The 13,077-nt window shown below is 44.6% G+C and overlaps 1 protein-coding gene across 1 annotated transcript in view; it reads right to left on the reverse strand.

Annotated features, from left to right (window-relative positions):
* The window catches only part of ANLN (anillin, actin binding protein), a 48,723-nt gene extending 39,811 nt beyond the window's left edge, over positions 1 to 8,912 (reverse strand). The window contains exons 1-5 of the mRNA XM_065399118.1: positions 8,895 to 8,912; positions 3,271 to 3,424; positions 2,398 to 2,694; positions 1,622 to 1,959; positions 625 to 844 (exon numbers count right to left, since the gene is read on the reverse strand). Of these exons, the coding sequence (XP_065255190.1) occupies positions 625 to 844; positions 1,622 to 1,959; positions 2,398 to 2,694; positions 3,271 to 3,424; positions 8,895 to 8,912 (1,027 nt within the window). The remainder of the gene's footprint in view (positions 1 to 624; positions 845 to 1,621; positions 1,960 to 2,397; positions 2,695 to 3,270; positions 3,425 to 8,894) is intronic.
* Positions 8,913 to 13,077: the final 4,165 nt, after the last annotated feature.

The raw sequence follows: 13,077 nt of genomic DNA on the forward strand, positions 1-13,077 counted from the left end.
TGGGGTGGTTTGCATATACTGGTTCAGGACTGTCTCCTGTGTCTTTTGAGCCTAAGAAAGAACTTGGGGTATAAAAAGGCCAGCTTGAACCGATTCAATTAATTATGATCCCAACGGTCAAAGGTGCTGTAAGCCTAAACCCCTGGTCAGAAGGGAAAGGGACGTTGATCCCTACCCAGAGTGGCAACTGCTAGAGGCCTGAAAGAGCAGAGTATTCCTTCAGCAGACCACGGAGAGGGTTCAAAAACACCAAAATTGTGACACCTGGTTTTAAAGGGATTGAAATATTCTTTATGTATAAAGAAGATAGTTCAGAGTTTAAAATGGTTCCAGTTCTCTTAAATTATTACTAGGATGCTTGATTAGAATTCTATTAGTAAAAAGTTACTAGAAATTCTAATCCATAATTCAGAATATGAACAGCTAACCATTACATGGTATTGTGGAAGCAGAGATTCTCCGACACTATAGACCAGCATTAGCTAAAAGGTAGTTTTAGACCTCAAGGAAAAAAGATTAGTACAGTTTGTTGGAAACATTTATGATAAGTTAAATTTAAAACTGAAGGTAATGGTTAAAAAGCAACTATATCACTCATTGCTTTAAAAAACACAGGTCACTTACCTGGTGTTGTAGGCTTATCCTTATGTTCAAGTTGCACATGTGTTCTTTTGATTGGCTCTTCTTTGGACTGAACTGGCTGGGATGAGATTGGTTTTATTGTTGGCTTAAGTTCCTCTGTTTTCTGGGGGCTGCAGGGCTTCTTTTTTAATAGTTGTGGTACCTCAGGTTCCTTAGGACTGGGATTGGTTACTCTAGAGGATTTTGCTAAGTAATTTGGTCCCTAAAGAGAAAAAGAAATATACATTTGGCTATGATCTTAATTAAATGGGAAAACCACACATTCTTCACTCACCCAGAAAAGGCTAGATTAAGAAATATTGCATATAGCTCTGTTTGAAATCTGAACACTCTTATTTCCCAAGAGAACAATAGAAAAGACAGAACAAGTTACATGATGCCTTTAAATCCAATATATCCGTTTTTCAATATTTGATTACATAATTTGCCACCTGTTAGACTAACATTAAAGAATATGTGTAGCCTTAATTCTAAGTTCAGTGGAACACTGTAAGTTCATGAATGGGATAATTTTCATAACAGATGCTACTACTTTCAGATGTCTGACTTGCATTTTATAAAAATGTTTACATTTACAGTTGAGAGTTACAATTAACCACATGAACAATTGATTTCTAGAAGCCAAACTCTCATAATTCCTGCCTGTCAAATGTACTCAGGGAGCATGCCACTCTTACAAGTCCCCATTGGTGACTAAAAAGGAGTGCAATTCACATACATTTGGAAGCCATTGCTCCCCTCTCTTGCTCATATGGTCCATCTTAATTTTTGCAATGAAAAGAGAAGCAGCTTATGATACCTTTTAAGTGTCAGATGATCAATAGTATTAAGATTGAAATGAAAAGCAAGAAATAATTAAGGTTACTCATTTTAAAACGGTCATGATCATTTGCCACTAACATTCTGATTATAGACATGTACGGGTAACATCCATCCCACAAAAAAGACATCAGGTTAGTTGTTAAATCTGATCACTCACCAATATCTTAGAGGTTGCTGGTTTATTTACAGATTCAATAGCCCTTTGAGAACAGGATGCAGCTTCCTGCTTTCCACTGCCGCTATTGATTCGAGCAGATGCTTCACTTGTAGTAGACAATTTGGATAAACAAGTAGTGCCAGGCTGTTCTTGTGTATTGTTTTGCTTTGCAGATGGATGACTTAGATCATTTTCCCAGGAACCAATTGTAGCAGCAAGGTTAGCTAAACGGCCTTTTCTCCCAACTGGGGTGTCACTTGCAAGAGTTGGCTGTTTGGGTGGGGAAACAGCCTGTTCTTTTGACAGGAGGGGAGATAGGGGAGAACTTTCAGATGGATCTGAAAATTAAGACAGGTAGTTAAGAGCTACACGCACTTTTTGAAACATAAGACACTAGAAAGAGTCAACCTTTTGTAAAAATAAAGTTCCTATGCAACTCAATTACAATTGTTGTTAAGTTAGGTTATTTTGCAAAGACAATGGCAGATTATTTCACTAGAACCCAAGAAATGTTAAATGTCTAAAAACTGATTACACCATGTAAAAATCAGAGGGGTTTGGCAGAGTGTACAGAAGGTGTATTCTCAATGATTTCCCATTTTTTGGGCACCCATTTCTTTTCCCACAGTATTCATTTTACAAAAAAATATAAAAGTCGGAAATTTAAAGAAATCCTGTATCAGAAACAGTCACTGAGAAAAAAAAAAAATTCTCCAGTGCTTGCTTACTGTCACGACAAATAGTTTAATTTTTAAATTATATGAAGTGGGACATACCATTATCATCCCAGTAACGTCGCTGTTGTGCCAGTTTCTGCATACGTGTTTTGACTGTAAGGGCTACAGGTACTTCAGATTTCAAGTTCTGCTCTTCCTTCTCAACAAGCAGTGGAACAGGCTGACCTGAGGGAGCCCTGTTATTTGCAGTTGCTTGTGGCTGTGCAGTCATCTCAGGAGGAAGATGTTTCATGGAAGTTGAATTAACTGGCTGTCTATTCTCTGAACTAGAAACGGGAACCTCCATGCTGTCAGAACAGAGCCTTTTTGATGGGGATGGCTTTGTACTAGGTTTCGCTGTAAAAGTTAAAAGTATTTGAACCAGTCAGTTATCAGCCATCATCTTCACAGCCTGCAATTAAAAGCACTGAACATGCTCCATCTTTCTGAAATAGCTTTTTAATTTTTAATCCCTCCACTATGTCTTATGCAAGAGTTCCTTTAAAAAAAAAAGGGGGGGGGGGGAGAATAGTTGCCCAGTCTTTATGTCCATCATCAAATCTTGATTGTCCCTTTAAACTCTGCATTCCCCAATGTGTTTCAGTATTACGAGCTAAGGAGAGTGACTTTCATAGCAGTGATTTGTTTAAACTATTAAGTGGGCACTAAATTGAAGTTAGTCAGTCATCTGCAAGACATTTGCCACCAGTTTATTGGCTAGTCACATTTTGGACCTAATTAAAAAGGCAGGCAATAGCATCCCTTACTGCTGAGTTTAGAAAGAAGAGGGTTAAATTTTGGTGCTAAAAGGTATTTTTTTAGTCAAAGCAGTATGTGTCAAAAGAAATAAATGGGAGTTTTCACACAGAAACAGTGAGCCATGTGATTTTTTCAAGAGGTTTTTTATTTCTGTACTATGCCTATGCAAGATACCTTCTTCACTGGGCAAAGGTGACTGGTTACTAGTTTCTGACAAAGGTTCTCTAGTTCTCTTTGTCTGCAGCGTGGGCCTCATTCCTGCTGTGGGTCGCTCAGCCATTTTCTTCTGCAAGTTCTCTCGCCTGGCACGGGTTCGTTCAAGAAGCTTCTAAATATTTAGAAAGGCACAGATTGTTACATACTTCAGTATTCTAGTGGAAACGCATGTTACTAATAAAGTATAAATTACTGAAACACTGAATTTTTACAGTAAATTCTCAGTTACATGTTTCTAACATCCTACGCCAGAGGTCCCCAAACTGTCAGGCACGCCCCCCTAGGAGGGCACAGAGGAACATTCAGGGAGTGTGACAGGGCCCCATGGAGGGTGCGGAGAGAATGCCACCCAGCCCCACTACGCTCCCAGCTCTGCTCTGGCCACAGCCACAGCTCCCGACACCACCCCCAGCCTCAGCCCCTGACTGCGGCCTGGCCACGGCTCCAGTCAGCCCCGGCCCTGCCCCCGGCTCCATTTCTGGCCCCAGACCCATCCCCAGCTATGGCCATAGCCCCCTTACCCCTCTCTGCGGTATCTCCCCCCTCCCCAGGAGCCACAGACAGGTTTGGGGAGGAGATATGGACAGGGGTATGGGGGGGGGTACGACACTGAAAAGTTTGGGGACCACTGTCCTACGCAAAAGATTCCCACCATGGAACCAAAAGTTTGTACATCTTTCAGATGTTGCAAGCTTACTAATTACACTATCCTTCTAAATAAAAAAATTCATAAGTAATGACAGTGACTAATAGTGAATTAGTGACAATTGACTTCTAAACTACCAGGTGACAGTAGCATTGCTAAAAACAGTCAACTTTTTGGTTACTAGTTTGGGTTTCTTTTAAACCAAGTTGCCAAAATTGGCGCACACACCAGCTACATTGCAGATGTGCATTCTCTACATCAACCCTTCTAGCTGACTGAGGTGCACCATTAACAAGTTCCGAAGTGAGCATGACCAAAGGGATGTAGGGATTAGAGAGATGAAAGAAGAGCATTTTGAAGATGTCATGGATGCAGAGGATACCATTAAAAAGAAGAGATCTGTACTTGCATGTTTAGACGGCAAAAAACAAAAACACAAAACCACACCATCACAATATTTATCTTTATACTGACATAAGTATTCCATTTAAAAGAGGAAAGATTTAAACAAAGATATCAGTTACGTCCCCAAATATATGGGATATTTCTTCTGATCCACCGATCTAATTGTTATAGTTCACATACCATTTGGGGCGTACTGACCTACTCCATTACGTATAAATCACTTCAATGAAAAGTTTAGAACAGTGTTTCTCAAACTGGGTCTCTTTTACGGCCTGCTGCCATTAAAGGTTTTCCCTTCTAGTGAGAGAATGGTATGGTAGATCTCAAATCAATGAAGGCTACACTCAGAAAGACCTCAAGACTTCTGGAATATGCTGCTCAAACAGTTTCACTTTTGTTTCTGCTGCCTGTCCCTCCCTTCTCACATTTATCTCCAGACTTCTTCTCCTTGTCCAGATCTATTCCACCCCCAACAATCTTCTATTCATTGAACTTTTTGAAACTTTGCACTTTTAGAGAGAGGTAAGGGATTGACTCTGTGTACACAAATCTGCGGAGGGACAATAGGGTTGAGGTCTGTTATTTCTCACCTCTATATATTATTTATTTATTTAAAAACATTTTTGCTGTTAACAAGCATGTTATCTTTGGAGACACAAATCCACAGTTTGAGAACTGCAAAACTAAGCATCTCTGATGGTATCTTCTATACTGAGTCCCATTGGGTAGATAGAAAGATTAACCTAAATAATCTATTCAGAAGCCCCTGGAACCCCATAAAATTGGGTCCCTAATCTATGAACTATTGGAACTCATTTACAAAACTTTTCTTAAACATTACATGGATATATTGTCACATACTATAGAATTAGAATTTATAATCCCTATTCCATGATGAGCTATCTTTGAGCTATAATATATCTTCATTAAAACTATCTTTAGACAGGTTTTTTTCCCTCAAAAAAGCATTTTATTAAAAAAATCCTATTTAAATCAAAAAATTCCGATTTAAATTAAAAAATCCGATTTTTTTTTTAAATCATTGATTTTTATCCACCCTGATAGTCAACCTGGAACTCGTTGCCAGGGCATGTTGCGAAGCCAAAAGTATAATTGGGGTCAAAAGAAGAATTAGATAAGTTCATGGAGGATATGTCCATCAATGACTATTAGCCAAGATGGTCAGGGATGCAATCCCATGCTCAGGGTGTCCCCAAGCCTCTGACTGCCAGACTGGGTGAGAGGGATTGGAGCACTTGATAACTGCCCTGTTTTCTGTTCATTCCCTTTGAAGCATCTGGCAGAGGCCAATATCAGAAGACAGGATACTGGGCTATATGGACCATTGGTTTGACACAGTATGGCCATTCTTATGTTCTTGTTGTATTACTAATGGAATGTCAATCTCAGCAGTTCTGCGTGAAAGCAAAACGCTGACTCTAAATTTCTGTAACTAACAAAGGAGGACTGGAAAACTACATGAAGCCAGGAGTGCCTGTACCGACAAATTGCATGTCAGTTTTGGACTCCACCCTGTTCCCTTGCTCTACCCACACAAAAAAGTGAAGTGCACAGGGAACCATGCATGTGTGAGAAAGTTTTCAGATGCAGAGACTAAGTAATAAATATGCAGCAAAGGAATAGTTAAATAGCACGTGTAAGGTGGGACACGCAGAGTTATTCAAATACACACCCACATTCCATTCTGTTCCGTTAGCCCAGTTTGAACTAAGTTTCAGTTGCTGCAGCTAGGATGTCATTTAAAAAGAATGTGTAGCTCCATTGTTGAACTCAAACTTTTACTGGTTTGCAGCATGCTCAAATTTTCCAAGTAATAGTCATAACTCAAATTCTGCTCTTACACACTTGATGAATAAGCCACACTTTGAAGTGACCGTTAGAATTAGTTTTGAAGCCCACTGGCATTTTGGGGAGGAAAAAGGAGGGGAGAGGGAAAGAAGAGAGTCTTACCGTGTTGTGTAAGAGTTTTGCTAAGGGCTAGAAGTTTAATTAGAATGTTCGCAGTTTTTAGTACTTGCCATAAAAACATACTTCCTAAATATATAACAAACTAAATGTATACACAGTCCATGCATGATCTATCATCATTTCTTAAAGGTGCATACAAGCGTAGGGCTCCAAGTTATCCTACTTCTCACCTACACAGCTAAACATTGTTAAGGGCGTGTCTACACTTAGAGTACTGCATAGGCGTAACCGCGCCATTGTAGCACTTTAATGAAGACACTCTATGCCCACGGGAGAGAGGTGGTAGCTATGTCGGCAGGAGCAGCTCTCCTGCCAACATAGCACTATCTACACAGGGGGTTAGGTTGGCATAACCGTGTCGCTCAGGGGTGTGGATTTTTCACACCCGAGTGACGTAGTTATATTGAGATAGGTCTGTAGTGTAGATGAGACATAGTGATAAATTGTTAGCTGACATTCAGAAGTCAAGATCGTGTTAGTTTTTGTATCTAAGGCTATGTCTACACTGTACTTTCGTCAGTAAAACTTTTGTCGGTCAGGAGTGTGGGGGAAAAACAAAAACAAAACAAAAAAACACTCCGGCCAACAAAAGTTTTACTGATGAAAAGCGCTAGCGTGGACAGCGATTTGTCAGCAGGAGACACTCTCCTGCCAACAAACCTACCCTCATTGGGGGTGGTTTTATTTTGTCAGCAGTAGAGTTGTCTCCTGCCAACAAAAAGCAGCTACACTGCGTACCTTACAGTAGCACAGCTATGCCGCTGTAAGGTACGCAGTGTAGACATAGCCTAATATCAAGAGATATATTATTATACAACTAATGTATCTAAAATATTAAACAGATGGTGCTTGGTATTTAATTTTAGTTCAAGGAAAGTTGTGTTAGGCTTGAAGGCTGACCAATACTAGCATACCATACTCCTTTCCAGAAATAATGGAATCAGTTCCTCCAAAAAGTTGTTACTTGAAGGACACTTCTCTCTTGAAGCACTGGAGAGAGATACCCGTTAGTATTGTGAAATATTTGAATAAAGTTTACTCTAAGGAACAACCTAACAGCTCCAGATTGTACTTCTCAAAATTCAATTATGTACAAGGTTGTGTGCATATTGGAATACTTCCCAGCATGCAAAACAATTTTAAACTCAGTTCAGTAGTTTGGACTTGAAAAGAAATTTAAGACAAGTCTCATCAGGTCACCCGCTACCAATTAAGGAAGCAATGTAAAGTTGTTTATATATAACAAACGTTACATACATAGAGAGACTAGATGGACTCAGTTTTAACATAAACTAAAGGCACAACTACTGTTTCTGCTCCAATTTAATTAAATGAGTGCTACCTCTTTGTGCAGGCTCTCGTCAATCATTTAAATTAAATCACTGTAAAATATTCAGATACTCTTCAAACATTTTTAAGAGTGTATTGGGGGGGGTTGCGATAATTTAAAATCAATATAGAATTAGTTTTTAAACTTCAGTTACATCAATACACAAACTGTTTAGACCAGTCTCAGTTAAGATCTTAAATTTTATCATAGGAGAAAATCTGATAATCTGCATTCATTTTGAATTTATATATAATTGATAAGAGTGTCAAATGTTTTGGGTTAAACAAGGGTAAATTGGACTTTTTGAGGCCATTAGTGTTCAGTACAACATATTAACAACCTGCACAAGTCAGCTCCACATTGGTACCTCGGTGTCATCTCTTTGGAGTTAGGAGAACAATTCTTCAGATGTTTTATTTTCTGTAAGTAGCACGTTTAGATCAATTGCAACCACCTCACTCAGTTCACCTTGACTTCACGTTTTGTATTTAGAAGCCACACATCACCTAAGCGCAGCCACGCCTAACACTCATCTTAGAAGCAGCAGCCGCCGCCTTGACCATATGATAAAGTCAGGAAAGGGAGAAACTCCACAAGGGTGGCTACATCTGCCAGAGGCGCTACGTGGGAGTGCCCTGCCCGATGGCCTCTAGTCTCTCCCGTGCTACAAGCGAGAAGCCGGTCGCACCCCCCTACACACGGGACGGGGCGGGAGGCAGACACCGCAGCGCCGCTGAGACAGACACGTTTTTACAGGCTGTATAACGCGAACCATCAGGCAGCCAACCGCGCAAGAAATGACACTTCAGCAGCAGCAGGGTCGGAACCTTATTGTGCTTTGCCGGCTTTGATGCTAGAGCTGGGGGAGAGGGGGGGTGTCTCACCTCCACCGGGAGCCCCCCCCCAGACACTGCCAAGCCCCCCACAGGGCACCTCGCAGCCCAGGAGCGTGTTGAAAGAGCAACGGTTTGGGCTGGGGGCGGGGAAGAAGGGTCAGAATCGATTCACACCGAGCTCGCGGGCAGCAGCGACCCCCTGCGCCCCGATCCCCCCTCCCTGCCCGCGACGGGTCCGACATCCCAGCGCCCCGATCCCCCCCTCCCTGCCCGCGACGGGTCCGACATCCCAGCGCCCCGATCCCTGCCCGCGACCCCGAGGGCCGTTCCAACCCCGGTCGTTTGCTCGCTGTGGGGGAGGGGACCGGCCGCTCACCTCGGTGAAGGGGTCCATTGCTGCTGCTGCCGGGCGCCCCCCGCTCCGTCCCTTCTCGCGCTGCTCCGGGAGTGGCTAAACCACCACCCCAAACCGCTCTTCGGATTTTGAATTTCAGCGCCCGCCTCCACTGCGCACGCGCCACGTGAGACACTTCCACCCTAAGGCCAGCCTGCGCGGTCACGTGATAGCCGGGCTCGGGCAGAGAAGGGAACAACCCCCCCCCCCCCCAGCTCCCTCTTGCGCATGTGCACTCAGAAGTCTCAGCGCAACCTAACCCACCGATTGAATCCCGATCATCATTGCTTGTGCAGGGGGAAAGGGGCGGGATAAAAGCTGTGACTGACATGGGCACTGGCCGTTCAGCGGGCAATGAGCGCGCCCATTCACCGTAGGGGCAAAGGGGAGCCGACAGAAGTGCAAGGGAGAGTTGCCAACTGTTTAATCATACAAACCCCCTTGCTCCGCCCCTTCTCCGAGGCCCTGCCCCAATCACTCCATCCCCCCTCCCTCGCTGTCCCCCACCCTCACTCACTGTCTTTCACCGGGCTAGGGCAGGGGTGTGGGCTCTGGGCTGGGGCCAAGGGGTTTGGAGTATGGGAGGGGGCTCCAGGCTGAGCCTGGGGCAGGGAGTTGGGGTGCAGGAAGGGGGTGCAAGGTACAAGCTCTGGGAGGGAGTTTGTGTGCTGGAGGGGGCTGGGGCAGGGGGTGGGGTGCCGGTTCTGGGAGGGAGTTTGGTTGCAGGAGGGGGTGCAAAGTGCAAGCTCTGGGAGGGAGTTTGTGTGCTGGAGGGGTCTCGGGGAAGGGTGAGGGGACTGGGGTGCGGGAGGGAATGTGGGGTGCAGGCTCCGGCCGGGAGGCGCTTACTTTGGGCAGCTCCTGATCGGCGGCACAGCAGGGCTCAGACAGGCTCCCTGGCTGCCCTGGCCCTGTGCCGCTCCCGGCGGCCGGCACATCCCTGCAGCCCCTGGAATCGGGGGGGGGGAGGAGGATGGGGGGAGGGCTCTGCGCGCTGCCCCTGCCTGCAGGCACCACCCCCACAGCTCCCATTGGCCACAGTTCCCAGCCAATGGGAGCTGCGGAGTCGGCGCTCGGGGCACAAGCAGCACACGGAGATCCCTCAGTGGCCACAGGTACATGCCGGCCACTTCCGGGAGCAGCATGGGGCCAGGGCAGGCAGGAAGCCTGCCTTAGCCCCGCTGCGCCGCCGGACTTTTAGCGGCCTAACATATCTCAGATTGGCTTCCGAAGCCTCCAGGAGACTCCTGATGAAACCGGGAGGGTTGGCAACCCTGGCCCTGACCCATGCCCTCCTCCTGTCCTGTCTAGTGGTTCAGCTTACAGCAGCGTTCTGCCGAAGAAAGCACAGCAGCTTGGCATCACCACCCTGATAGGTTGCATGGACTCTTCTCTCTCAGAGCAATTGTTTCAGGCTCTCTGCAGACTCAGGTCGCTAGTGCTGCTACGCTTACACACACTTCATGTTTTCAAACTTTTCTTCACACCCACAAGAGCTATTACTACACTACAAAAGCTGAGATTTTGAAATACGCAGACCATAATGCCCAGGCTTTATTCCAGCTCTGCTGCCATCTTTCCCCAAAAGTCACGCACAGCATTTCCTTGTTGCACTGAAATGGGAAGTCCTTTGTCACTTCAGATGGCATGTATGGAGATGTCTTTTGTACTGTGCTATAATTGGAGTAGAAAGTGGCTCTCTGTCCCCATCTGTAGCGGGGTGGTCACCCGCTACTGCCCTGAAGGGCTTGAAATCAGCCCTGGGAGAGGGCTGTGGCAGGGAAGGAAAAGCAGGGCTGATTGGGGGAAGCAGCCTCAGCTGGAGGCCACGCCCCAATCAGGCCACAGCTGGCTTAATGAGGGCCCAGGTGGCCTTTATAAGAGGGCTGGGGCCAGAAGCCAGAGGAGGACTCTCCCTCTAGCTCTTGAGCGAGAAGGGCCTGTAAGCCTGGTGCTGAGACCTGTAAGAGTTTTGCTGCTTGGTTTTTTTATTTCTTTTCCCAAAATAATAATATACATTTCAGCTTCCCCACTTCTATCACTCTTTCCTACTTCCATTCCTCCACCCCGCCCCTTCCTTATTCTTCCAGTCCTGTCTCCCGCTTCCAATCCACAATTTCTTCTCTTTCTCCCTACCCTCTTGCTAGCCCTCCTCTCCCGTCTTTTCAAATTCAAATACATTTATTGCCATGCCAAGCTATACTAGTGTTGCCTCAGAAACAGTGCAACACAACATGTAGCAGAAGTTAAAATTTAGTATACCAAGTAATTCCCAGGCTTTTCTGGAAAGTGCACAAGAATGTAAGATTGCCATTCATTGGACATCTTCTAACCAGAAATTGTGCTTGGGCTGCTCTCATGTAATGGGGGTTGCAGCAGATCTCAGTCCAGAGGTTAGAACGTGCTCATGGGAGGTGGGCAGCATTGAGACCCACTATAGAGACATATCACTTACACTATGCTCTGTGACCATACAATTAATCACAACTGTAAGAAGGGTGAGACTTCATTTCCTTCTCCCAAAGAACAAGCCACTACTTGTGGGGGTAAAAGATCAATACCTTTAGTTGGAGTATTAGAAGACTCCATAAACGATAGCAGAACATCCAACATCCAAAGGGAAGATGGATCAAGAACCAGGAGGCTGTATCGTCAGACATCCCCATGAAACACATGGTGCATGTGCGAGGGGTCTTCAGCTCTCTGGAATGCATTTTAGAACTGCTCCAGTTTGACTTACTACACCTTACATATGCAGACCCAGTGGGATCATGCAGTGCTGCTCTAGCCTGTATTTCTGCACCTCCATGCACGCACTCCATCCTGCCACTGCACTCCTTCAAATGTACATACCATATTGCACTGGGCTGCACCTAGGGGCATTGTGACAGGTTCCCCCCCGGGGTGCCACCTGGAACTGGGTTGCACTGAGCCCTCTGACCTACCAGCATGGGCTCCCTCTCACACTGTGCTGCTGTGACAAGTTGCAAAGCCCTCCAAGCTTGCACTTTCACCAGCATTCACACAGGTAGGGACACATCCAGCTTCCCAGGTTAGGAACCCAGAGCAGTACTGTCCTGCCCTGGTCAAATCTGTCCAGTATACGGGTTTAACACCCAGTCCACCTCTCCTTCAATGTGAAGAGAACAATGCACACTTGTGGTAACCAAGTAGAGATTTTCCCCAAGCATTCCAGTCAAAGCTCACTGGTTTGGCTTAAAACATAAAATAAGTTTATTAACTACAAAAGGATAGATTTTAAGTGATTATAAGCGATAGCAAACAAATCAAAGCAGATTACCTAGTAAATAAACAAAACCGCAACCTGAGCTTTACACACTAGATAGGTAGGACATGAATTAGCAAATTCTTACCCTGAGTGATAAACAGGCTGGCAGATTCTTAAGGCATAAGCTGCCTTGGCTCTGCAGCTTGGGTTTTCCAGGCTTTCATACACAGGCTAGAAATTCCTCTAGCCTGGAACCATCACTTCCCACAGTTCAGCCCGTGTTTCCAGGTGTGTTGTTATAGGGAGAGTGAGGTTCCTTCATCAGATCTTCTTCCCACTTGCTGGAAAGCTCTTTTGCTGTGACCTGGGGCAAACAGTACCAATTGTATAGTACTATCTCTGAGAGGTGTCTATTGTACACAGTTCCTGGGGTAATCCTTGTGCTTGTGTGCATTTCCTCAATAAGACATTAACGTTATTTGGCCTTTTTACTGTTGTACCTGAAAGGCTGCTTGTGGGTGTTTTCAACCTCACAACATGTTTCAGTAACACATATATAGCCAAACTTCATAACTTTACATACAATGATAGCACACACAATCCAACGAGATATTAATGTCTAGCAGATCAAGACTTTTAGAATGATACCTGACAAGGCATACTTTGTACAAAACATATCCTAATTACATGACGGTGACTATTGGGGTGCCAGGGTGTCACAGGCATCATTTTGGTAAGTCCATCCATTTCACCTTAGACATTGTCAAGCTGCATTAGTATATTGTACACAATTTTGATCAACTGTGTGGTGTGCAAACAGTGAATAATTAACCCAGAGTTTAGTCTTTAAAATGAAATTAAGATTAAGATTTCTCCAAGCGTATATGTTTACTATTATGTTTATTTTCTCTCTGTTCAGTACATAGTCAATAAATG

This window comes from Emys orbicularis, chromosome 2, assembly GCF_028017835.1.
Source record: "Emys orbicularis isolate rEmyOrb1 chromosome 2, rEmyOrb1.hap1, whole genome shotgun sequence".
In the NCBI taxonomy this organism is placed as follows: domain Eukaryota; kingdom Metazoa; phylum Chordata; order Testudines; family Emydidae; genus Emys; species Emys orbicularis.